Source organism: Hirundo rustica, chromosome 15 (assembly GCF_015227805.2).
Source record: "Hirundo rustica isolate bHirRus1 chromosome 15, bHirRus1.pri.v3, whole genome shotgun sequence".
Lineage (NCBI taxonomy): Eukaryota > Metazoa > Chordata > Aves > Passeriformes > Hirundinidae > Hirundo > Hirundo rustica.
Window position 1 is genome coordinate 13938096 of NC_053464.1, and position 26624 is coordinate 13964719.

Consider the following 26624-nt stretch of genomic DNA (forward strand, 5'->3'; position numbering starts at 1 on the left):
AGCAGCACAAGCTGCAACAAAAGATCTTGTTCATTAGGAAACAGCAACCTCCACAACACCGAAATCGCCCTGCTGATACCACTGGCAATTGTCAGCCCGGTCATCATCCTCACAGCTTCTTTTGCCAATAATGACTTTGCTTTTCTGACAGCACCGGGGTGTGTGTGTTATTTAGGTCAGCTGGGGGCTGTGGCAGCTTCTCCCCCTGCCTCACATCTGAGCTGTGAGGTTTCCTCATCTGGATGCCGTGGGCAGGAGGTGCTGTTGGCTCCCTGGGGCTTTTCCTGAACAGGCATCAGATATTTCTGGCACTGTGGTTCAGAGGGGGCATCGACTCTGTCAGGCCAGGCTCGATTCCCATCATCAAGCTCGGTCACTTCTGCACACACGGCCGTGCGGTTCTGGGATCGATGCCATTTACAGCACACTCATTCATGGTTCCAGCTCACAAAATTAAACAGGATTGAGCATAAGGTGAGAGGCACTACCTGGCAATGACAAAAAAAAAATCCCTTTTCTGTGCAAAATCTCATCCCAGGGTGGATTTATTTTCTCGGACACACCAGCTCCAAGTGAGAAATCCACGCAGGAGGCGATTGCCAGAGTGTGGCATCAATGCAGGACTCGATGCCAGCCTGCAGCACAATGCCACTGAGCCCCTGCTAATGGCACTGGCTGGCACAGCCTCTGGGAGACTCGCTCACACTGAGACACCCCAACACCTGCAGCACCCCCAGTCAAGGTGTGCACTTGGGTGCTGCCTTTCAGCTCAAGAAAACATCCTGAGACCCGTCAGGAGGGAGGCTCAGAACCTCCCTGTGCAGCTGCCCAAGGGTGGGGAGTGTGCCAGGGTGTGCCAAAGGCAGTGCAGGAGGGTTTGGAGGCAGTGCCAGTGGCTCACTGTGAATAAACTGAGGCGGGGAAAGATACCAACAGTGGGTGAGGGAGGAGAGAGCGATACCGGACGCGAGCCTGGAGGACGGTGAAGGTTGTCACGTCCCGTGTCACACAGATAACAGTCACAAACTGCACGCAGTGCAGATAGTTCAGAAGTTCAGGAGTTGTTTTCACAGATAAGAGCCTCGGTGATGGAAGTTCCTTGCTTCTTGCAGGAAGAAACTGCTGTACCGAAAATAATCATTGCGCCAAAGCAATTAAGGATGCTTGTCTTGTGCACTTGACTAAGCAGGTCCCCTCTAGTCACAGGTCAGTCTGGATTGCAAGCCAAGGCTGATAATGAAGCTGAGAGCTGGGAAGCATCTAATTGCTTAACTGAGCACAAAGACATCCCTCTTCTTACATGCAGGGTGTTCTTTTGGAGCCAAGCTGGCACAAGAGCATCAGGGTGCTGGGCTGAGGAAGGACCCCAGCACAGACCCCACGTGGGGTGGGTGGTGAAGCAGCCACGCATCCTGGCTCCCAGGTGCTGTCAGCCAAAATGCCAACCCACTCCCAAAGTTCTGCCTGCTCTGCCCTCCCCTCCTCCGCCCCCAGCTCGGAGCCTTTCAGAAATTCAGCTGCCGAAAGGAAGCAGGCTTTTAAAACCAAAAGAAACATCCCCTGGGCTCCTCATCGCTCCCTGGCAGCCTCCACCCACGTAACAAGTCCCCAGAGCAGGAAAAGAGGAGTTTTAAAGGCTGGATCACAGCACTGGAGGTGGAGGGACCCCTGAGGCTGCCTTTTTGCTCACTATCAGCAGCCCTCACGCTCTGCACAAGCAGCCCTGGCCACGGTGCGAGGCACAGCCCGCACCAAGGGATTGTCTCCCAGGGGCTGAGGAGCAGAAAACCTGCTCCAGTAAAAGGAACCCAGAGAATAAAATAAAGGGAAAAGCGAAATAGCAAGAGCAGGTTAGACACGTCTCTGGTCACTGAGACGACAGTGGCTGTGTCATATGAAGCCCCTCTGGAGAGTGGAAGCCCGGGCTGTCCCTGGCTGGTATCGTCATGCAGGGGTAGGGTGAATCCCTGCCAAGCAGCAAAAACTCTCCAGGCTGGAGCAATAAGCCTTGGGCAGCCCTGGAGGTGTGACCGAGCTCGGAATGGAGGCAGAGAGGCTCCCAGGTGTGTTTTGGGATAACTCCAGTCGCTGCTGCTCTGATGATCACCCTGGAACCACCCAATCCCTCCCACAGTTACGGGCTTGCCTTGCCAGAAGAGCTTCCGAAGCCTGCTAGCCATCCCTCGGGCCAACTTCAGCACCAGGGAAAGGGGAGGGAATAACACAATCACGTGGAAACACCTGGGCAAAATAAACTTTGCATTGCAATAATTTGAAAGGCTTTGGCCCATCGGGTTGGGCTGGTGTCTCATCTGTGCTCTGCTGGGGCTGAGCTGCCCCATCTTGAAGAGCCTCTCCTCCAAACCCAAGGTCCAGATGGGGCTTTTCCAGCCCCTGCACTGACCTTGCTGTTTCCTTCAGGGCCCAGCTGCTGGGGTAACTCAGTGAGTCCCCAGAGTCCCCACAGACTCATGACACAGAGCAGAGCCAGCCTTAGCAGGGCTCTGAGTGCTCTGCAGGGGCAAAGAGTGACGCAGTGCCAGGACACACGAGGCCACTTTGGCCCTCTCAGCAATTCCCCCTCGGTGCCTCGCTGACCCAGGAGCCAGCAAGACCACTGGAAATGAAGATTGTGCCTCCACCAGCTGAGTTTTTAATTAAAGGCAAGGACAAGGCTTTGCATTGCTTCCCAGACAACAAGTGACTATGTAATTAGTGCAAGAGACTGTCGAGACATTCCCCAGCAAAATCCAAGCCTGCTGTGTCACGAAGACATCAGCAGCACACACACATGCCCTCTGCATTCGATTATAGCCTTGCTCACTGCGAGTCTTCTTTCAGTTTCTGCTATCAGCAGTAGCTGGGACAAACACAGAAGGGCAAGGGCAGGTCCTGGTGTCATTTCCAGGAAAGCAGAGCTCCTAAATACATGTGCAAATTCCAACCTAAGAACTCTTCGCCTGGGAAATTACCCAGAGTACTAAACAACCCATTAGCTCTGACCCTGGTATAATTGAATCTGGGAATTTAGTGAGTCTGTCTCTCCTAACAGCAGTGCAGATAAAGCCTACCTAAGATCGCAGATAAATTGCCGGCATTGAGGAAATCTTCTGCAGTAAAACCTCTCTGCTGCACTGGGAACGTTAAAGGACATCTTCCCATGGAGTATGGTGTACCAGTCGTGCAATACTATTAGCCAGCACAGGTAGTGTTTAGAGATAAGAGTTCCAAGAGACTGTTTGTTAAGTGCACAGGTAATCCTGCTCATCTGCACAGGAAACTGCGGCTTCTTAAAAGCAGCTTTAATTTTGTTTATGATTTTTATAAGAAAATTAAAAAATTCTGCTGGTACATATGATCCACCCTGTGTAAACAGCCCTGCCACCTGGGCTGCCCACAGGAGAGAGGACACATCCCCAGGGAGCAGAGCAAGGTAACCTGTGACACTTAACAGCCGGTGAAACTGATGGGTTTGGCCGTGCTGCTGCATCCCTCATCTTTATTACAAATCCTGGAATAAATCTGCTGCCGGCTGAAGTTACCCAACCGTGGAAAAGCAATACGCTGGGGTTAGATTTAACACTGCTGAGCAAATGTCCCTTTTTTCCCCCCCATTTCTTTCCATGGATATATAGCAGCAGGATGAGCTCCTTACCAGTGGCTCCTCACACAGTTCAGCACCAGGATGGCAGCGCCCAGGCAGTAACAGGCAGCGTGGGGAGAGCCGAAGACTTGGCTGAGTGCTCGTGTTTTGTGCTCCCATCTGGCTACCTGGAGAGAAAAGGGAAAACAAAGTGGGTGGTTGGAGTGCCTGGAACATGCTGCCCCAGGAGCACAAATCCCACAGCCTTGGCCTCACATGTTCAGGACACTTTGTCTGGGTGGCTTTGTGCAAGAAACAAGTGGAGGCCACCGATGGGACATGGCTGAGCCAAGCCCGGGGATGAGAGCTCCTTCTCCCACCGACACCAGACCCTGCTTGCATTGCATATGCCCTTGCACACAAGGGCAGCCAGCAGCATCAAGGCACAGGCTCAAGAAAAAAAAGAAAAAACAAAAACCAAAACAGAAAATACCCTACAATCAGTTTTAGGGAACACAAGGCTTGGACACGTGTCTAACAAGGCTGAGAGCACTGCTCACCAAAACCAAGAGGCCCCTGCCATGGATCCTAATGTTGCTCTCCTGAAAGGAAAACAGATCCCTGAGTAGGGGATGCACCACAGGGACGCTTAGCTCTTACTTTCTGGGCTGTGGCATCTCCCACATCCATTCTCAGGGATCACACCTGCCAGGAACAACCCCTCCTTCTGCACAGCCAGAAAAGTTTGCAAGCCCTCCCTTAAGCTTCCCCAAGACAAGATCTGCCAGCTTTGCCCAGAGAACTGCTTCCACTTGAACCAGCTTAGTGTTCACCAGCCCTCAGCAGTTGCAGCCATCCAGGTTTAGTGTGCCCTCCTCACCCATCCCAGCCCAGGACTCACACATCCACATGCAGCATCCCTGGGGAGGTGTCAGCATCCTTCACAGCACACTTCTCCCTGGTTCCCACGTTCAGCTCCCTGCTCTGCAGATGCTGCTGGGCCCCTTCCCAAACCGTCCCACAGATCAGGAGGTGCCCTCTCACCCTGGGAGGCTGCTGCACGCAGGTGGCTGGAGCTGCTCCCAAAACCTGCAGATCCAGATCCACCCCAGTCACCAAATCCAGGCCCAGCACCCCCAGCTGATAAAAATCCTTACAGCCACTTTATCCTCGACCTCTCCCGCATCCCTCGGAAAGCTGTGGCTATATTTATCGCCCCTCTCGGGCTCCACTTGCAGGCACCGAGCCGGAGGTTTGGATCAGACATCAGACCCGAAATTCCAGCCAGGGAGAGAGAGCACACCTGGGCAATGAAGCGGGAAGTGGGAGTCAGCAGAACATCTCGGCGCCAATTTGCTTCTCAGACATGGCTGGCACTTGATTAGCTTCAAATGCACTTCACTCCCTCGCATGGAGCCTGGGCAGCTTTGGGGGGCACCTGCAACCCAGCTCTTCATTTACTCTGAATGCATTTGGTAATTTATTGGCTCAATTTGAGCAGAAAAAGGCAGCTTTGCAGGTCTCGCTCTCTTCCCAGGCTGATGTAGAAGCACAAAGCGCTGCTGGTGGAGGGGGACTGCTGGCTTCAGGAGGGGGGAACGATGAAAACCTCTGATAAGCAGGGGTACTGATTTCACATGCTGAGAGCTGATTCAATTAGTTATGCAATGATTGCTCTGAAATTACAAATCCACTCATGACAGAGAGAGCTGCTTCACTGCCTTTTTCTGGCTGGTATAAATAGTTTGTATTCTAAATTGAATTTAAAACACCGTGCGTCACGCTGCTGCTAAAATCAGAGCTGCTGTTTGAGCGCTGAGAGAGTGGAAAAAGAAATATAAGGTGCATTTCCACCTTTGGAAAGTAAAAAGTGACCAGACAGGTGACTTGAGTCACAGATGGAAAAATGCAGCCACGTGCCAGTTATTTGTACCAGCTTCCTAATTCCCTGGAAATGATTCTGGCAGCGTTTGCACGGATGGCAGCTCCTGCCTTGCTCAGGGAGCTTTGAAGAGCATCTCAGCAGCAGCAGAGCTGAAGGAGAAGGAGAAGGCAGAGCCTCTGGGATCAGAGGGAAGAGCTGCCGTGCTGCTGGGAGCCACGGAGGCGGTCAGTGTAACCACCCTCACCTTTAGAAAGGCACATCTGGGCAGCAGTGCCGGGATGAGGGGCTGCATTCCCGAGCCCTTCAGGCAGCAGCTGCCACGGCATCACTCGCAGCACAGCCCAGCTCGTGCCGCATCACACAGCTGGGACTGAGAGGCCAACTCTTATTTAGCTGCCACAGCCTTCAGATGGGACCCCAGGCTCCTCTTCAAGCCCACACAGGAGCCATCCCAAGCAAAACTGGAATCCAGCTCGGGGCTGGAAGCGGCGGCACCCACCGGGCCCCACGGCGATATTTCAGTAACAATTAATTAGTTCCGGTTCTGGTTCTATTCCTTGAGCAACTAATTAGTTCTGGCTTGGTTCTAATTTTCTAATTTTAGTCATTTTGAGCTAATATTAGCACTCGATCGACCCACAGCTACGCAGCTGCCTTAATGGCTTTATAAAATGAGCCGACGTGTTATTATTTATGGTGTGACGGATGTAAAATGCTTCCAGCATCCTCCACGGCCGTGTGAGGGACAGGGCAGGGCTGAGACCAGCAGCAGCTTTCCAGGAGGCTGCACCCATTCCTGGTGTGCTCTTTGCCCTCCCAGCCAAGGTGGGCACTGTGCTGACCGTGTGCTGTGTGTCCTGGAAAGGAAGAGAGAGGAGCATTTTCGTTTTTCTTCCAACTCCAAGTTTGGAAATGGAGCTAATACAAAGTTTCCTGTCTTACCCAAGGGTCAAAGCAATAGAAAAAAATTCCTTTTCCAAAGCTCCCAGCACTCTGCTTTCACTTTAGGATACTTGGTGAGGGCTGCAAGTAATTTTTTTAATGTTTCCCCCAATGCTCGTTATTGAAATAAATCAACGAGCGGATGTGGCTGCAAAGCCTGGGATGCTCTTGGGTCCCATGTTCTGCCTTTGGCAGGCCATTCCGGGGGCAGGCTCAGCTGCCTGATGTTCCCAGGGAATTGCTTCCTTCTAGACGTAAATTTGGGGCCGATTTCTACGTAACCGATCCAAGACATTTCCCCAACCACTCGGGCAAGTGCGTAAACAAAAATGAAAGCACCGGCACGCATCCCCAGTGCCTGCCCTGATGGAAAATGGAAATGCTCTGCGTTTCCTTTTCTTTTTTTGGGTAGGCAGACCACGAGCCACCTCGAGAAAGGCCACAAATAACCTCTCAAAAAGCAATTTCATCTCACGATCCTCCCTCCGCAGCGATCAACGGGAAATGCTCTTTCCAGCCCTGTGTGCATGGCAGACCACGGCCTCTCATTAATATTTAGTGTTTGTTTGAAGGAAATTGATTCTTTCTGTCTGCCATCCAGGGAAGCTGCCTTCTGAACATGCTACATTTTAATTGCTCGGTCCCAGCTCTGAATTAAAGCCTTTGTGCTGTTTCATATGACTCCACTGCTGTATCTGGCTCGCCCCAGAGATGGGCAATGAAACCAGATAGCCCAAAGGCTCAGGACAAAGGGACACCTTGCATCTCGATGCAAATCAGTCATTTTACGTCCTCACGCTGCCCCATCACCATGGTACCCAAAGCAAAACGTGCAGGGACTGGTGAATTTAGCCTTGTGGCACTCCTGGGAGGCTGGGATGGATTAGCAGCTCCTTTCAAATCAAAGGAAACTGAGGCACAGCAGGACTAAGGTGAATGTTTGCTTCCCAGCTCTCTAGGGAGCAGGGTAGAGGGGCTGTGTCTACATCCTGCAAAATCCCATCATCCACCCAGGGAGATGCTCTGCACATTTCTTGGGATGCCCTTGCCCTGGACAAACTGTTGGCATGAAAGCATTCAGTGTCCAAGCCTGGGTTGGAGAAAAGATGACAGTGAACAGGATGTCCTCCCTTCACATACCCAGCTCACAATATCCAACAGCACAAAGGATTTTTCCCTGTCCCATGGGGTCTAGGAAGCCTGCTGAGGGGTCCAAAAGTCAGGAATTCCATGAAAAGTCCAGAGGAAGAACGATGAGCCCTCCAGGATACATCTGAGCCCCAGTCCCAAGAGGATGCAAGTTCATAGGGCAAACCCTGCATATACAGGTGATCCAGCCCCAACTCAGTAAAAACCTTCACGCAAAACTGACCTGAGAAAATTTATTTTCATAGAATCAGGGAATGGTTTGGGTTGGAAGGGACCTTAAAATCATCTCATTTCACCCCCTGCCAGGGGCAGGGACACCCTCCACTATCCCAGATTGCTCCAGCTTGGGCTTGGACACTTTCAGGGATGGGGCAGCCACAGCTCCTCCGGGCAATCAGAGGCCTGACCATCCTTACAGTAAGGAATTTCTTCCAACAGAATAAATTCCTCCTTCAGTCTGACCTCTCCTAGGCCAGCCATGGGCTAAGTTCTCCCGTGGGGTGCTAGGGCAGAATCCCTGACTCTGGGCTTAGGTGGCTCCATGAGAGCATCTCCCACTGGGAAAGACATGCCCCAGCTGGCTCCTGACTTGCTGAAAGAGCACGAAACCTGATATTACCCTTATTTCACCCACAGAGACCAGAGGCATCGATCTCTTCCTGTTAATGAAAAATCCATTTTTCCCTTTCTGATTCCCTGTAATCCCTCATTAAAGCGTAAGGACATTCTCTGCTCTCTGTCACTGCTTGGATGCTGGAAAACGACCCTGCTCACAGCCATTACATTTATCTAAAGACAGGTAGGAAGAAGAAAGACCCGAGAACCCACATTTTGGTTGTGGTGCTCCCGGGAGCAGGCAGGGAAGAAGAAATGGAAATGCAAGCACTGGGGCTGGCTGACCTTTGCCAAATACCAGAGGAGCCAGCCTTTCTGGCTGTCCCAAGTGGCCGTGGAGGAAATGAGTATGGCCTGACCTTATCCCTCCTAACTGGGTGCTCCAGCCCTGCTGCAGCCAGCAGCACTCAGTGCAGACAGTGCGGTGCCAAAGGAAAGCACCAACGCCACCGCTGTGGCCAGGCTGAAAGCCTGCATCACTTCGTCTCAGTGTGTCCCTCCTGGGTGAGAAAAACTCTGTGTTTCCAGGAGGTTGCAAAGCTTAGGAGAGACGGGAGGATGGTCCTGGGGAGCACGGTGCATGGCCACCCCACGGGATGTGTGGGGGCTGTTCCTGCAGCTCACCAGGACAGCACCGAGCCCCTGGCACAGGAGTGGCACCACCCGAGGCTGGCATGTGCCCGTGTGCAGCCACATCAGCCCACCCCAGCACCAGGTACAGGCTTTCCAAAGGCATGTGCAGAAAATGCCCCGGGGACTTGCGTGCCACTGGCAGCAGGAACATGATTAGCAGGAGCTCTGGGCAGCGAAGGCAGGAGAAAAAGAACAGAACAAACCACGGTTTTAATTTGTACAAGCTGGTAATTATAGTTGCTATCTGTCTGAAATCTCTATTGAGTTTATTTAAATATGTTCTCCGTGAAGGCCATTCAGACAGGAATTATCAAGGTGTTGCAGCAGAGGAGATAATGCCATGCAGTTTTCAACAGATCAAGGGCTGATTAGGAGGAATTAATTAGCTGCTTAAACAGTCCTTGACTCGCTGCAGCAATTAGCCGTCACCTCCCTGCAGTCACGTTCCCGGGTGCCGCCGATACAAAGCACAAAACTCCATCCCTGTGTGCTGGTGTGAGCCCCTGGCCGGGCCTGGGTGGGCACATGGGAAGGGATCCCAAACCCCCGAGGGCTCCGAAGGGCCTGGCAGACAGGCAGGGGTGAGCTGGGCTCTGGGGACTCCCGTGTGCCCGCCGCAGTGCCCATCGCCGGTCGGCGATTCCCAACACGGGGATTCCCAACATCGGGTGTCTTCTCTCCTCCAGCCTTTAGCAGGCCGGTTCCTCAGGCATTCCTCACCCATCACCTTTTCTGTGCCAGGAAGCAGCAGTTCCCGGCTGCGCCCCTGCGCTGGGGCCAGCGGATGATCCAGCAGCCGTTATCCCACATGCCATCGCCCGCTGGCCCTTCGGCGGGACGGCAGCATCACCCCTCGCCTCTGCAAGCGCTAAACCACGGAAAGCTGCCACTGCAGAGCTGGAGGCTGAGCCATCCCCACTGGACACTGCCCAGGAGGAGAGCTTGGGGCGACCAGGAGACCACCATGAGGCTCTGAGCCCCTCCTGCCAGCACAGTGCCTTTGCAGGAGCTGGTCACAGCTGCCAGGCTCCTGCCAGCATCCCAGTGGGCTCCACTTTGCTTAGCTGCTTCCTGCCTGCACTAGGAAAAACTGAGTTACTTCTCTGAAGGTTTCTCAACTCTCCATTACAGAGAGCCACGAGATGGTAATGAAGCCTGAAAGCTTTTTAGCAAATGATTAAAGCCTTGCGAAGTTCCCCCACCAAGTACTGGAGCAGCAGCTTCCAGCTCATGCAATTAAAACACTGAACTGATATGAGAAGAGACAAGCGCCGCGTTAACGGTTTCACGCGAGCTGTGAGGCAAACCAGGCTGAGGACTGTGTCCATGGAGCTTGCAAAGGCTTTTTCATGGCTAATACCCCACGAAAAGATGCACTCAGAGATAGTTTGATGGCAAGCAACAGGCGCTGGGGACAACAGGTGACAGTCTGTGCCCACGGACGTGGAGCCAGAGCACGGCAGGGGCTCCAGGCATCCTGGTCTGAGGGCTGGCAAGTGTCCCAAGAGATGGGGAAGGGCTGGCTCATCCAGATCTCCCCAGTAAGCTGTACCAGTTAAGTTTTTCCCCTTTCCCATTCCCTCAGTGGTGTGATGGCAGTAGCAGTTGTCAGCGAGCCACAGCTGAGCAGCACAGCTCAGCTCCTCCGTGTCTGCCAAGGGCTTTCAGTTTGGAAAGGAAGGCGTCAATTTGACGCAAGGAAAATTTTTCCGTTGCCTTTCACTGGCTCTGGATGGGGGGTTTGTTGTTTATTCCAGCCAAATAAAACAGGAGTGGGATTTTTGAGAGACGAGGCGTTGTGTGGCCTGGCTGTGCAAGGACACTGAGGTGAGGAACAGCCAGCTGGAACACTGGGGCTGCACACCCAGGTGACAAAGAGCTGCACAGAGGGGAAAAACCCACGTGTTTGCAGGCTCTCACAGTGGAACATGGGGTTTGGAACACATAAAGGGCTTCAAACAAAGGAGAACATCCAAGTGCTGAAGAAGAGAACTACCAAGAGGCAGAGAGCAGGGTGGGCTGCTCTCCAAAACCAAGAAGCTGCAGCGAGATGAGACAGTACGACAAACCCACACTGCCTAGAGCGCCCGTCACCCAAACCAGCAAGTTAAGAGGATGAAACATAAGCTGGAGTGCCTCTTCTCGTGACTCCTTCCCCTTGAATGCTGCCAGTGAGGAGGTCAACAGGGTCCAGTCTGAGCACTCTGACACAGGGAGAAGAGTAAAGCGACACCACTTCTTTAGAAGTGGAAGGATATTGGAGCAACCCAGCCTGCCTCCACCACGTTTAGCCTAAGAACCAACCCTCCCTGCACTCATACCTAGTGAAAGTAATTGGACTGAAATGGCATGGGTCACCTCAGCTAACAGCCTTGAAGGTAAAACAAGCCTGCAGGTAAACAGATAAGGGTTTCATAAAGACTAGGTACGCTTTACCTCAGAGTTATCCCCCCAGATTACCTCCATATGAGCCTTTACCTTGAATCCACTCATGATAAAGAGTGAGATAAAAAAAATTCATTTCTCTAATAGTGTTTATGTGATTTGTCAAAGTAGGATCTCATTAGCTGGCTGCAATGAAAACAAGCCCTTGCTTAGCGTATGCCAAGGCAGCCCGGGTCCATCAATGTTCCATGAGCCACATCCTCTCCTCTTCAATAAAAACAAAAATGACACGGAATATGCGCTGTATTTGCTAGCAATTTCCAACACAAAATCAGAACAGTTTCTCCTCAAATCGAAGAGCTCATGATTTATGTCCAAAGAGCTGGAAGCTGAAGGCAGGTGATTTCAATAACCCAGAACGAGCTGTGTTAATTAATTCTGAGAGCGGGCATGGGGAGCCCTTACGAGCAGCTCCCCGAGAGTGAAGGGCGATGCGCTCCCGCCACAGGGAATCAGGCTGCACAGCCCAGCCCGACTTTCCCAGCCAGCAAATCCCATGGAAAAACTATCTGTGAAATAATGATTTCTCCAGAGCGCAGCACCGGATGGGGAAGGAGCTTTCCAGTCCCAGCCTGGGACGTGGAAGGGATGGCCCAACAGTGGGAGAGACACGGGCTGCACGGGGGAACGGGGAGCAGCTGGGACACACCCAGCTCTTCTAAACCACGAATGCAACCAAATAAAATAATCTCCTGAGATGAGGGAAAGGCAGAAGCTGCCCCTGCACAAATATGTGGGGGTCTGCTGGAGCTCAGAGGGAAGGTAAGCGCTGCCAGATGAGCATCTCGTGAGCAGGACGGTGAAGCATTTTGCCGGATTTCTTTTCATCTTCCGTGCCCAGATGACTTGGCCCACGCTCAGCTTCCCACTGCACACAGTTCCCATCCAGAAAACCACAAGCCTTGTATTTTCACACGTTCCTCTGAAGCTCAGAGTGTTTTCCTTGGGGCAAACAGATTGGAAACAGGCAGCCCATAGCAGGCGCTTTCGTAAACAAACCAGAAGCAAAGGTGTGCGCCAGTCTCTTGAGTGACTGCGAACACTCTGCCCACCTCACATCCTGTATTTGCAGGGCCTTTTTTTCCTGTTGCTGGTACTCATGCAGCCCTAAATAAAGCAAAGCTGAGGAAGTGCCTGAAGTGTTCTAAACAGCTGCTTTCAGCGAACCAGGCCGTCCACCCAACAGAGCCATTTTCAAACAAAGGGATCCAACAATAGCACTGACAGTGTTTGAACTGGCACGGATTTAGGAAGACAAGCTCTTTGCTGCATCACACTGTCAGCAAGCACTCAGTACAAATGCCACGTTACAAGATAAACATCTCTCCTTTTATTTTTTTTTTCTCTTTTTAAGACTCCCCCTTTTACTTTCGCGCCTCCGTTCAGTCGCGTTGTTTCGAAATGAGGCCCTGGATCCCAATGGATCACAGTGCTGAGGTCAAGTCCCTCTGAGTTTGCTTCAGAACCTTGGGTTCAGTTTTAAATGTGGGGAAAAAGCTTCATCTGCCTCACGAAGCATCCATTCTGCTTTTCAAAGCTTTCCAAAGCTGCTGCAGACCTCTAGTTCCAATTGCTATCGCTGTTGCAAATAAGGTCAGCCTGATTAAAAAACAGTTATTCTAGGTGGAGTGAAAATGGTCAATCTTCAGCCAGTGCATGCTATGTAAGAAATATCCTGTTCCTGAACTGAAACAAGCCTTCACGGGCTCCAGGTAAAAGGAGATTGAGGTCACCTCACAAGTGACATTACTTGCAGCCTCTGATTCATGGCAGAGAATGTGTAAAGCTATACTGGAGATGTCAGCTAAATCAGGTGTTTCTTTCTCTCCTGTATGACCTGTATTTAATTGCAAATACCACTGTGAGCAGCCAGTGTCCCCAGCCAGCGCAACTCACAGATGTCACACTGCCTGCAACTGAAAACTGGGGCTGGATGCCGCAATATTTCAATTCAGGCAATTACTCAAGGAGCTGTGGCCCATGGGAGTGAAAATACTCCGGCTCTGTTGTCTCAAAGATTAAATCAGAGGCTCCAATTCACCCAATGTATGAGTAAGAAGGAGCTGGCAGGAGAGAAGGGGAATGGAGGAAGGCTGTGGGTGACAGCAAGCAGCAGCCTCTCGAGACACAAACGCAGCAGCACACAAGCACCCGTCCCCACAAGGAGGAAAATAAAGCAGCTGAGCCATCCCAGCACTGCCTGGAGCCTGTGTTTGATGTGAAGGTTTTCGGGCCTGGGCATCATCTTTGCAGTTTGCTCTCGTTAATAGGTTTGCTTGGATTCCAGCTCAGCCCAGCTCATTAGCCACGCCGCCGAATCCCACACTAATTCTGCATCCATTCTACTGCTCCAGATAAATAATAAGATTGCCTCCACGCAGGGGTTGTTTTCTTCCTCTCTCCCCCTAATGCAGGTCTGGTAGCATCTCATGCATCTGTTAATGAAGTCCATAATATCCAGAGTTTCTCAGCAAGTAAAAATTACAATCATTAGCCAGTGAGTGATGAGAGACAAAAACACCATTTCTGCTCGGGCTGGCAGTAACAGTACAGCGAGTCCATGTCCCAGAGAGCTGAGCCTTGCTCTCCTGTCATATGGTACCCAATGTTCTTCATTAGCACCTCTCCCTGATAGAGCAAGGCAGCGTCCTGCGGCAGGTCACAATTACACACAACAATTAATTCAGGGAGAAACAAGGACAGGCACTGCAGAGGAACACTTTGCAGCGGGGTGGTAAAAGGATGAAGTGGAAGAGGAATAGGATCATTTTAAAGCCCTGCCCGAAACCAAAAACAAGTGGAGGCACAAGTGACAGCGTGGTAGAAGAGCCATGGCTGGTTTCCTTGTGCACGACTTCGTAATTTTTGTTTTAAATAGAAAAGAAATACAACAATTACTCTTTTGGTCACAATACCCCAGTGACCAGGAGCAGCAGGCTCAGACCAGGACTTCTTGTGCTATTTGCAAACAACATACAAAGCCGAAACAGCTTCTCCCAGAGCTGCAGCCGCTCGCTTGCTGCCCTTTTATGAAATTAGGGTTTAATTCTCTGGAATAAGTCTGCTAATAAGGAGTCCCAACACACCCATCCTCTGGACAGCGTGTACCCGCTCACCGTTCCCCCAGGAGCTGTGATGGGAGGGGGACAGAGAAAGGGGGGGGAAAATAAATCCACCTCAGAGAGCACAAAATGCAAGAGAAATCCAATACTCCTTCACAGAGGAGTGAGAGGTTGTTGGAATAGAGGTACTGGTTGCACTGGCCACGTTCAGCAAAGCACTGATTTCGTCTGGAAGGGCCTCCTGTCCTCTCCCAGCTGGACAGATCATGTTCCAGGCTCCGTGTTAAGCCTCTCCTGGGAACATTTCCCACTGAGGACACGCATGTTTGCGTGGCAGCAACAATAGAGAGGGACAATGTGATCTTTATGTAAGGCGGGCTCTGTTCCCCTCTGCCCGGGGATGAGATGTTCAACACACGGGCACAGCAAGTAACAACAACCTGAAGGGTTAAACACAACCACGGGACCCCTCGGCCTTGCTGGGGTTCCTCTGGGTGTGGATGGGTGTGACCACGTGCCCCACGGTGTTTGTTCATCTGTTCAGTGCAAGAAAAGTAACCCAAAAGCCGAGTGAACGCTCAGGCATCCTCAGATCCTGAGATCTGCATCCCAGGGGAGCTCCTTCCCCCTCCTGCAGCCTCAAAGCCCAGTGCTGGGATACAGATACCAGCCCTGCATCCAGTGCTCAAAGATTCTCACAGCCTTTTGCTCCATGAATTTCTACTACAGGCCTGCACAGAGGTAGAGGAGAGAGAAGCTGAGAAAGTCCTTCCAGATATGGATCTACTCACATCCACACCAGTGACCAAAGCTTAATGGATACAGGAAGAAAAGCAACGCTCCTCCGTTGGGCAATGCACTTGCTTTGGCTTCCGAGCACATCAGCCTCTGGAAAATGAATGTACAACAAAAATCTCGAAAATAAACTAATTCAGTGCTGCTCTCCAGCCTCGGGAATGAAATGAGTAAGTCTGCAGTCATTACAACAATGTCCTGGTAAAAATAAACAGGAAAGGGCACTAAGTAGGAATGCTTCATAGTTAAAAATACAGTATCTCGTCTGAGGTCATTCCATTTTTTACAGGAACAGGCATGCACGCCTCAAAGTGATCAGATTTGGTAGTACTTCCTGTTACAGATGGACACCCCAGTCACAGACAGATGGACAAGGTTCTCCTCCCCAGTCCAAAACCCTACCTGGGATGACACAGACCCAGCATCTGCTACTGGGCTGCCAGCTCTGAAGGAAGAGGCAGGAACTGGAACACCTGACTACGTGGTGGGATTTGTGGTCTGTCTTCTCTTCGCTCAACAAGACTGACAAGGAGGATGACCAACTTTTTTCTGTCTAAAAGGCGCAAAAAAGATGTTCAAGCCAGAGGTGGTCATGCTGAGCAGCAGGCAGGCACAGAGATGATGCTGGACAAAGGGCAGGAGGCAAGAAAAGTGGGCAGAAGAAGTACTGTAAAGGATCATAAAAGCTGCATGTACACTTTCCTTCACAGAAAATGTCTTTGTGCTTTTATGGCAAGGAGCTGCTACAATTACAGCTTCTTTTATAAGCGAAGCAGAAACCAGATAATGAGCAAACCTCCCACCGCACAAAGGAGGTGACGAAGGCGTTCTGGAAGCCCTGACCGCCAGGCTTCCTCGCAGCAGCCAAAAGCATAGAAAATTGCTAAAACCCATCTCCATTTCACCCTCTTCGCGGCTGTGAGCTGTTCATAGCCTTTTTCTTCCCCAAAGTACAAAAAGGATCACACCAAAAATGTGCCTACACAGATAGCAAGTGAAAGGCGTTCAGCCAGACAAAGCAGAGCCTGCACATGCAGACCTGCAGAACGAGCCCACGGCTGCATCATCCCTGGTCCGGGGAAGTAAAAAGAGGGAACAAAAAAAGGTTTCACAAAGGAAAAAAAAAAACAGGTTAGATATTGTCCAATCCAGGTGAGTTTGTACTTCTCCACAGAGGTTCATGATTTCAATGACACATGGGAAAATCAAGAGTTGCCACCAGTCTTCCTCTCCTTGACCTCAACATCCACTGGATGAGCAGGGTAGTTTGATGAAGCCATGTGCAGGTGTAAAAGCCTGGGGCTTGCAGCTTTTCTGGAAACCAAATTTTTAACTTCCTAAAAGTGCTGTCCCTCATTCCTGCATGGGAGCAAGCACAGATGTTCAGATGGCTTGGTAGGAAAAAGGAAAATTCAGGCAGCAGCTCCACAGCCCCTCCCTTGGGTTGGTGTCACCCTCCAAAATCAAACCCCCTTGGTCTGTAGAGTCAATGCACTGCTGCTCCCATCCCTCTGCCACATATCAACCAAACCAGGCACACTCTTGTGTCCACAGCTCATGTCCTCCATGAACAAAATACATCTGCACCAGCTCCCAAAAATCAACCGTTTCCCCCTGGGTTTGGGTACAGGGCTCTTAAAGCTTTGTCAGGACCCCTCAGGAAGGGGAATGTAAGAGTGCAGAAGCAGACAGGCAGCCTGGGAGGCTGCACATACTTGTTTGCTTTAACTAAGATGAGGCTCCTGTTATTTACAAAGAACCAGTGTCCAACAAGCACTGCTGTGATCCGGCTGCTGAGTGCCACACTCAGGAGGGCAGGGATGTGGGATGATCCTGCCAAGAACCATTTCCAGTTGCACATATCACTGAGGTCATTAGAGAAGTGGAAAACACATGGAGGGTTTTGCTTTAGCGATTTACTAATCTACTTTTCCACCCATTTGCTGCTGCCATGTGAGCAGCTGGAGATGTGTCCCCTCAGAGTTCATCCGGGGGGGGAAAAAACAGGGAATATGAGGCAGCATTTTCTTTGGGGTGCCACAAGCCAGAGTCAGCAGCCCCACCGTGAATCCCCAAGGCCTCTCTCCCCACCACGAGTCTCCAGACATGCAGAAGGTGCAGCTGCACCGCGATGGAAGCGCAGCAGCGGGGCGTACGGAAATAACCTCCCGAAAGCACCCAGCACACTGTGTGGCTGCATTTCTCCATCAAAACAGCCTATTTTGGGAGATCCCATCCTTCTGGGAACTGGGCAGGCTTCTGCTAAGCAGCCTGTGCCACGGCACAGCTGGAATACACCCGGCTCACGTCTGTGATTGTGGCAGGACCCTGGGTCACTGACATTCCAGGGGTGGCAGTCCCCAGGCTATGCACAAACACCGCCAAAGCCCAGGGCCACGCAGGAGGAGCTGCCTCTTCCACCCCCCCCAGGCTGGGTAGGTAAAACCACTTTCTTTTCTGCTTCCAGCTGCACCTTTCCTCTTGTCCCGTGAGACAAAGGTGGTCACAGACTTGTCATGTCACGAGCAGCATATCATCAGCACGTGAGAAGGCTTAGCAGCAGGATGGCAGGAGAGGGATGGAGTGGGGTGGAGAAGAAAGGGCCTTTTCCAGCTTTCCAGGGTCTACAGATAATCCTCTGATCCATATGGAAACAAGACACTTGGCTTAAATTTTTCTTTTTTTTTTTTTTTCATCTTTTGTGTGTGTGCTGACTTACTCCAGCAGGGCTGCCAGCAGCCTGCAGTTTATTTTTAAATAACTAAACAAGAGAAGTCCAGTATATACAACAAAGACGCCAGGTTTTCAGAGAAACACTCTGCAGATGCTAAAAAAAGCAGGCTGCTTATCGGGTCAGCTGCGAGGTGAGAGGCAGATTCTGACCTTGGTTTTGAGAAATGCTGAGCAGGCACGTCGCACACCGGCTGGATCCCGAATTCACTTTAGGAACAGGCGCAGAAACGGCTCAGCTTCCCAAGCACAGCCTGCCTTGGCAGGTACCCATGGCACGGTGGGTGGGCAGCTGCTGGAACGACTGTCACCACCTCACCCAGAGCCCTGAGAGCGTGCCCAGCTCGACACACAGACAAAGCATCTCAGCCCACAGCCGCCTGGCCAGGCCGGGCTCCACAATACCCCCACCACCGGCAGCTCAGCCCGCAGGGACATCATCAAAATATACTGCACAGCTTCTTCAAGAGGGTTCGGATGCAAACACCACCACCTCCAGCTGTGAGGCTGTGGGAAGCAGCGCTGGGACGAAGGATGTGGCTCTCCCTCAAGGTGACAGCGCTCCTAATTGTGTCACTCCAGCCGGCACGCCGGAGGGCGCGACCCACTTTTGGCGCTCGTTACGTGGCTCGCAGCGGCGCCGACACGCTGGAGAAGCTAAATTTAGGAGACAAACAGGCCCGGTGTTACACACCCAGGCAGGACTGGCTCTGTTACGAGAGCTGGAGAATCGATGCCATCCGCTTCCACGCGTTACAGCAGCGCTGCGAAGCCCTCGGTGCCGGAGTGAAAGCGTTACCGAGTCACTTGGAATAGAATTGCCACTAAATGCTATTTGGGAGACGGGGAAAGAAAAAAAGAAAGGCAAATCCTCACTCTTGCTCAGCTATTGTAGGAAATGAAAATGGCTATTGCTGCCTGGTAGAGAGTCCAATTATGAATAATGTGCGTTCTCTCCCTGCACAAAGGATGAAAGGCATCAGAGCTGGTGGTGACATTTTAAGACCAGAGATGTAAGAGCGGATCTGAGCCTCGTTGCAAGCCCAGCTTTACCCCAATAAAGAAACACTTTCTGCAGTCAATTGCCTTGCAGCGTAGCTTGAAGCCCTGCTATTGATCTAGCATCTGTTATAAGCAGATAATCATCGCTGCTGTGCCACGGCTTCTATGAAGGGGTCTAAAAGCACTTTCCAGAAGCTGGTTGAGGGCTGTTTTCTGCTCTCCCTTGCAGCTGTAGGAGGGCAGAGGTTTGTGGGGGAGCCCACAAAAGTCTCGCAGGTTGACAGAATTTGGAGGCCAGGAAAAAAATATTGAATCACCCCAACTCATTCATCTCCCAATCCTGTAAACTTCAGGTAACTGAGGAGCCCTCCCTGCAAGGCTCTGCTGCCATCCCAGCCCTCACACAGATATTTTATACCCTGCAATTTCCTTTCCCCAGTGAGGTGCTGACACACCACCATCAAGCCACAGCTCAATCCTTCCCTTCTCTAAGACAGGCAGTGAGAGCTGCTGAAATCTCCCATTTCAAAATGGAAGCATTTCAAAAAGCATCAGGCTTTTTTTCTGCTGTCCCCAAAAGGTTTCTCAGACTTTGGCTCACTGAGGTCTGAATCCCAACAACTCCTGAGCTTCCATCTACTTCCCAGCAGCGTGGGGATGTTTTGGGCCAGGCGCTTTCCTCTGAGTTTAGCAAGAAGTGGTCAGAGGTAGGTGAAATCAGACTGCCAGTGCCCGCAATCTCCCCCCTCCCTTCCTGTCCAAGCACTTCTTACCCACTAGGCAGATTCCTCCAGTCTCCAAAGAAGGAAAAAGAGATGGGAAATTAAAAATAAATGAACCAAGAGATACACATCCATCAGGACCCAGGCGTTGTCAACCCAGGTCCCTGTGCAACTACTTCTTTAATCAAAACCTCATGCAGCTTAAACGCTTGACAGAAGTCTAGAACAGAGATCATGTTACCCTGAACGGGGAAAGCTGCAACCTTGAAGAATAAAATCACTGTCTGATGGGCTCTATTTTCTTGAAAATCACGCTAAATTACGCCAAGCCTGTTCCTAGCTGTGACATTTGAGGTTTCACCCTGCAGATTCCTGTGAGACACACGGGTGTCTCGAGGGGATGACCGGAGGTGACGGGAGGAGTGAGCTCTGGGGCGCCAGCTGAAGATGAGCCATTTCTAAATCGGTCCATGACGCCAGACCTAAATTTTTAAGAGGCTCAAATCAAGAAAAGATTGCTGATGGATGCACTCCCCACTTCAAACTCACTTGCGTGGTGATGGACGTCAGACTGCCGGCCTCACGGCTATGCCTGGCTGCTACTGAGAGTGACAGAAACCTTCCAGCTTTCTAGAAAGTCCTCGTGTGCCAAGGCTCAGCCAGCTCTTTAGAGCCTTCTGCATGCAGGTTATCTGCCTCTCTTGGCTTGAAAATGTTTGTCTCTGAGGAGTTTTTATTTACTGCCTTCCTTAGTTACCAAGGGATGAGAAGTTTCTCCCATCGTTCTGTAGCTTTCTAAACACAGATGGGATTTATTGAAGTTCCTGTTGCTCTGGCCTCATTAATGTTTTATGGCACAGCTCCAGAGATCCAGTGGCTGCTCCTTGCTGGGTGCCCCTTTACAGCCCCACGGTGGCTCAGGTCTCCTGGCTGCACGGAACATCCTTGAGGAGTTTTAAGTGATTTCATTCCCAAAACAGCTCTGCTGCTTCTTTTTTAGACCTCACCTGCATCCTGCCTCCAGTGGGACCACAGCTCCCAGCAGCTCCTCTCATAACAGACACGGTGGGTGGGAAAGCAGAGACAGCATGAGCAGGAGAGAGGAAAAAATACGGGAAAAACTCGAGAGAATAGTGCAGGAACACATTCAGGCTGTGCCATGGACAATACAACTGTCCAGGGACAGGCAGGATTTTTACTGGCATGAAGGGATGGAAGCAGAAGAGGGGGTGCAAGCCCAGGGTTTGGTGAGGAAATGCAGCGGGTGGCCCTGGGGAGACATTGCCAGTACCCTCCTGCAGAGAGGAAGGTGGGAATTGTGAGTCCTGAGGCCTTCTGGAAAAGCTTTTCTCCCCTGCAGAGAAAAGGAGGGAGCATCAGCACAGCCCAGCTGGAGCCTGCAAATTGCCCCATTTAGGCTCTGGTCCTCAAAATTGCTCATACCTAAAGTACATCCACCAACCTGAGAAGCATCACGTTTTTCTCTGGAGGCCACGCTCCTCCACAGTCTCCAGAGTCTGTGCTACATCCCCAAACTCTGCAGGTTTTGTTCCAGAGAAACCTGCCTGGTGCTCACCAGGTCACCTTGCTATGACCAAGGCCTTGGGATGTGCCTCTCCATGATCCAAGCACTGCATGAAGCCGGGGTTTCCCCACCACATATTTATTCAGAAGCACTGCACAGCAAGGACAAGCCGGCACCAAACTTTGGAAGAGGCAGATCTGGCTGGAGTTCAGCAGAAACAGGGAATTAAGACACTGAACGAAATCAATGCATCCCCACCCAATTTCTATCCAAATCGGGAATTTCATGCACAGGAGGGATTTTGACCAGCGTCCCACATTAGTTACTGAGCAGAGAGAGCAAAGAGTGCTTGGCACTGTGTAGAATTCCAGCCTTTGCACTGAAGCTCTTGGAAACCCAGAGTAATTCAGATGCAGAAGCAATCTCAGCTGCTGGGAAGGAACTCAAAACAGCCGAGGACAGAGAGAGTCTGTGCAGGGATGTAGGGAAAGAAAGAAGAGCTGCTGGCGGGGTGCAGAGAGGGGACAACGATCACATGGATAAAAGGATGGGGAGGAGGAAAAGGAAGAAAGTCAGGGAAAATCCAAGGAGCCACTTGCTGAAATGTACCTGACAGTGGGGGCTTGTTTAGGGCTGCAGGACCCACAGACTCCCTGCAAGAGCCCTCCAGCATTGCCTGGTGTGAGCCACTCACTGGACTGAAAACACCAGGGAGACGCTCGGGGGCTTGGGCAGAACAAGGACGGAGGCACACGGACTGCAAGATCCACCCGGCCCGTCCCAGCCGGGGAAACACGGAACGCCACGCTCAGAGCTTTCCACAACGCCCAGCTCACTCAAACCTCCTGCTCCCAGGCGCAGCCCTGCACGTCTGGCTTGGAGTGCCACCTGCTGCCAACGGCGCCGCTCTCCAGGCCCTGCGAGGGGACAAACAGCAGCGCAGAGCAACAAACTCCCTGCTCTTACATCGGCTTTCCCCGTCCTTTAACCGCAGCCAAACTCCTGATCCAAAAAAGCAGCGCTATTTCCCAAGCTGCAGGCGTCCCGCGAGTGGCAGGCATAGCAGCAGATGCTAATAAAGTACTTTTTTCTCTGCCTTTCATGCAGTTTCTCGCCGGAGCCAGCCTCTCCCCCCCAGAGACCACATCCCGAATCTTCTTGTTCATTGATTCTCTACGCTAAACGATGACTCCGCAGTTGAAATAATGTGGCATATTCCAGCCTGGATTTCAGACACCGTGAGACTTTTTAATAACCGGTTGCATGAAAAATTAGGGAGGCTGCAACAAAGAGCCCCGACAGAGGTTTCCAAAGTGACTCACAGCCAGTAGAGCCTCCCTTCTCCAAAGCCCAGCGTGAGACAATCTCAAGAGCCCCCGCACTCAGAGAGAGAGGAGCCCTCCCCCTCTGGAAAACTAAGGCCTTTTTAAGGAGAATTCTCCAGGGAGAGAATCCCTGCAGGGAGGTTTGGAAGGCGGATTTGGGAAGCATGGCTGAGACGACATCCCATCCCCAGGAGCGCTCGCAGGGATGTTTCACCCCAGGCCTCAGCTGCGCTGCTGAGGGTGCTGCAGGGTGGGACTCACCTCGTCCTGCAGCCAGCCTGGGCTTCCTGCTTGGCACACTGGCTCTGGAATGCTCCACATCGGGGCTAGCAATGACTCCTGCTGGTTTTGCAAGGAGGCAGCAAACCACAGCAGTAACGGGCAGTGGAGGCTTCTCCAGCCTTGGCTCCCAAAGCCCCGTGGCACCCACAGCCACAGCAAACATGACCCATGCACAGGTACCCTGCTCCTCCTAGGGCTGGCTCTCTGCCAGCCCTGCAGCTCTCTGCCAGCCCTTGCTGCACGGTGGAGGAGGAATTTTTTCAGGCCAACTTTTGGCTGACTGTTTTCGCTTCCTGCCATCCACACAAACAGCTGCCAACGTATCTCAAGGGGAATTTCAGCAGGCAACATATCCAGTGCAGCCACGCTGATGGGGATTAATGCCATCCGTGCTCAGTCCCAGCAGGGAGCAGGGCCTGGCTGCTGGGTGGGACATGTGGCTGAAGGATGGGTTTGATTGCTCTGCTCCCTTTCCCAAGCTCAGCTCCCAATTCCTTCTGTATCCTGTGCTGGCTCCCACCTTCACCTCCTCTGTGACAGCCCTCAAAGTCACCCCCAGCCCCAGGAGCTGCAGCACAGCTCCCTGCTCACCCACTCCTAAGGTCTAACTGAGCACAGCTCCCCCCACCCAGCCCAGCAGACATCTCAAAAGAGGTTTTTCCTCCCAAAGGAAGCTGGGAAAGGAAGGCTGAGAGTAAAGCAGCAGGCACTCTTACCACATTCCAGAAGAGAGGGTTGAAGGCGATTGAGAGGGCAGCCACAATGAAGCCAGTGTCGGTCACATCCACGTAGCCAAAGAGCTGCACCATGGCTGCCGCATCCACCTGTGAAAGAAGGCACACTTACTGGAATTCAGGACCCCACAGGGACACTTCACCTCAAACCAAACCCACCAGCTGCCCCAAGGGTGGATGAACCTTTCACCAGCCCTAAGCAATTGTGTTGTTACAGCTTGCAAAGTGCAAAGATCAGAAGAAGGATGGGGGCTTCTCCAAGCTGTCCCCCCAAACCTCAGGGACACTGGGCTCTCCAGGAGCCCCACGCTCACAGCGGTGCCTAGAAGGACACAAGGCACGGAGGTGACACTGCTGCTCTGAGGATGAGCACCAGTCCTCAGCAGTGTTTTTTAGGAGAGGGAGCACCATTCCACAGCAACTCAGCACGCCTCGGGACACAGGACTGTCTCAGGGATGCCAGTCCACGTGGAACCCCCTGGAAATGAACTGTGTCAGCTTCAAACTCATCTCCCATAAAGTCAGAATGATGCAAACCCCCTCCACAGCAAGAGGGAATGCATTTGCACTGCAAGGAGCTGCAAAAGTATTTCCTGTCTTAATGACAACAAAAATCCCTTAAAACCCACTGCTCTCCTTTTAAGAAAGAGAGATGTTTCCCCCAAGACAGCTCTCTCACATTGTCAGCATTTCTACGTGCAGTAAGCCATGCTGCTTCTCCCTCCTCGCTCCCTCTCCCTGTGCTGGTATTTGGATGAAAAAAAAGCCAGTGTCTTTCTTTTTTTTTTTTCTTGGTCAAAACCTTTGAAAACAAAAAACAAAATAGCCCATCCCAAGCCCAGCCCTCACTTGAAACAAAACCAAGACAACATCGAGACGTGGAAGGTTTTTGCTTCCCCAACACAGCTGTGTTTGCAAGTCCTTTGGATGCCAGGGGACAGGCACAGCTTGGAAAGGTAGCGGGCTCCTCAGAGGCTCTCGGAAAGAACCAGAGCCACAGTATCATCCGTGGAAAGGGGCTGGTAAGCGCAGCACCTCTCCTAGCCCAGAGAAAAGGCTGTTGGAACGGCTCCTGTGCTGGCCCAGGGCACATCCAGTCGCCACAAGCGCCTCCTGCCCAGCTATGACTGCCCAGGGTGCAAAGTGCAGGAGCAAAGACCGTACAGCCGTGGGAAAAGGGGGGGATCCTCCGGGGGTCCACAGCTGCCCTCAAACCACCACTGCCCCACATCCTCCAGGCTCCTTCATCCGAGCCCTGGGGACACAGGTGCTGGCAGAGAACAATGGGAACAGCCCCCAGGGCCTGATCCAGACCCATCTCCCCCTACTCCCACCCTCCACAGCCTCCCCTCCCTTCACCCCCGAGCAGCCCTTCCCCACCAGACCTCGTCCCTCCAAACTGTCAAGCCACAACCCAAACAGCTGCTGGCACCGGGGCCGAACTGTCTAATCCCGCTTGAATTGCAATCCCGTGGGACCAGGACAGCTTCTTTTCCTCTCATTTTGTACGGTGCTGAGCACAGTGCTAGCACGGGCTGAACAAAAGCTTCTTGACCTACTAACTCCTGGCAGGCACCGTCGTTAACACCGCACTCACCTTCTTTTCTCCTGCTCAACAACCAAATTCGCGGCTGCCAGCGGGAGGCGGATTGGCCTGTGCCTCGCGTGTGCTTTTCGGGATAAAAGGGGAGCCCTAACGGGATGAGCTGTCTCTGCGAGCCGCTGGGACAGCCACGTAACAGGCACAGAACATTCAACTTTGCCCCCTCCTCCACGGTGAGGGATCAATGACCGCGGCAAGCAGTGCCCCCAGAGTCGGGGAGGGTGGGAACAGCATGGGCAGCTGGGTGAGAGCCCTGCGGGCACCCAGGCGAGCGCTGCACGGGCACCTGGGTGAGACGGAAACGGGCACACGGGTGAGCGCCCTACAGGCACTCGGGGGAGAGCAATACAGGCCCCTGGATGAGAGCTGCGTGGGCACTTGGCTGAGAGCTGTATCGGCAGCTGAGCGAGTGATAAATGAGGGCGGCACGGGCACTCCAACAAGAGCTGCATGGGCACCCGGGGGAGCCGGTGGCAGCACCCCCGGGCATTCCGCGCAGTGCCGCTGCAGCCCCTGCTGCCTGCTCGGACCGTGCCGTCCCGGCTATGGTGCAGCCGGGCCGGGGAGGGCGCTGGGTGCACACGGGGAACCGGGGACCGAGCATCCCGAGGCCTGGCCGCACCTGCGGGCACAACCCGGGGCCCGATTCCCAGCGGATCCGCCGAGCCCCGCGGCGGCACCGGGCGGGGCGGGGGGGGAATCCATCCCCGGGCTCCCCCCGGCTGCCACGGGCCGGGCCCTCCCCGGGGCCGCCCTCCCGCCCGCGCCCGGCCCGCCGGTACCTGGCCGTAGTCCAGGCCGCCCAGCCCCTCGCAGCACTCCCGCGGGAAGCGCCGGGCCCCGCCCGCCGCCGCCTCCCGCCGCCCCGCGCCCGGCCCGGGCCGCCCCGCCATGGCCGGCCGCCCCCGCCGCGCCCCCGGCCCGGGCCCGGCGCCGAGCCCGCCGTGGCGCCGCCGGGAGCCGCGGTCCCGCCTCCCCGGGAGGAGCCGGGCCTGGAGCCGCGCCGGGCCCGCCCGGGGCCTGCGGGCCGGGGACGGCACTGACCTCGCCGCCGGCCCGGCCGCCTCGGCTGCGGGTGCGTGGCGGTGTCCGGCCGCGGCGGCACGGAGAGCGGCCCCGCGGCCGGGGCTGGACTTCGACCCTGCCCGTAGGAGCGGGCGGGACGGAACCCCCGGCGGGAGCCGGAGTGCGGCTGGCGGCGGGACTGTCCTGGGAGGGAGAGAGAGGGAGAACCGAACGGGCAGCGCCGCTGCGGGGGCTCTGCCAGGCCCCGTCTGTCACCTGCCAACCCCTGCCTGTTCCGTGCCAACTCCCCTGCCTGCCCCTTGCCTGATCTCTGCCCGTTCCCTTTGCCTAGAGAAACTGTGACTGCCCCATCCCTGGAAGCGTTCCAGGCCAGGCTGGACGGGGCTTGGGGCAAATTGTTTCCTAGCCCGTGGCTGGGGGTGGAATGAGATGATCTTTAAGGTCCCTTCCAACCGAAACCATTCTATGATTCCATGATTCTGTCATCCCTGCCCATCCCCTGCCCTGTCCCGGTTCAGTGCTCACACCAGGGCCGGGAGCTGGGGAACAACTGCATTGGCTCCCTG

The 26624-nt window shown here is 53.2% G+C and overlaps 1 protein-coding gene across 3 annotated transcripts in view; it reads right to left on the reverse strand.

The window, feature by feature from the left end:
* Nucleotides 1–26096, reverse strand: part of PEMT (phosphatidylethanolamine N-methyltransferase) — a 51745-nt gene extending 25649 nt beyond the window's left edge. Inside the window, exons 1-3 of one of the 3 annotated variants that reach the window (XM_040079499.2) lie at nucleotides 26077–26096; nucleotides 23412–23519; nucleotides 3656–3771 (exon numbers count right to left, since the gene is read on the reverse strand). In XM_040079499.2, the coding sequence (XP_039935433.1) occupies nucleotides 3656–3771; nucleotides 23412–23504 (209 nt within the window). In that variant the 5' untranslated portion in view covers nucleotides 23505–23519; nucleotides 26077–26096. Of the gene's footprint in view, nucleotides 1–3655; nucleotides 3772–23411; nucleotides 23520–25026; nucleotides 25282–25814; nucleotides 25905–26076 lie in introns of those variants that run through there. The other 2 variants (XM_040079497.1, XM_040079498.2) reach the window with 2 other exon arrangements.
* Between the last annotated feature and the right edge of the window lie 528 nt (nucleotides 26097–26624).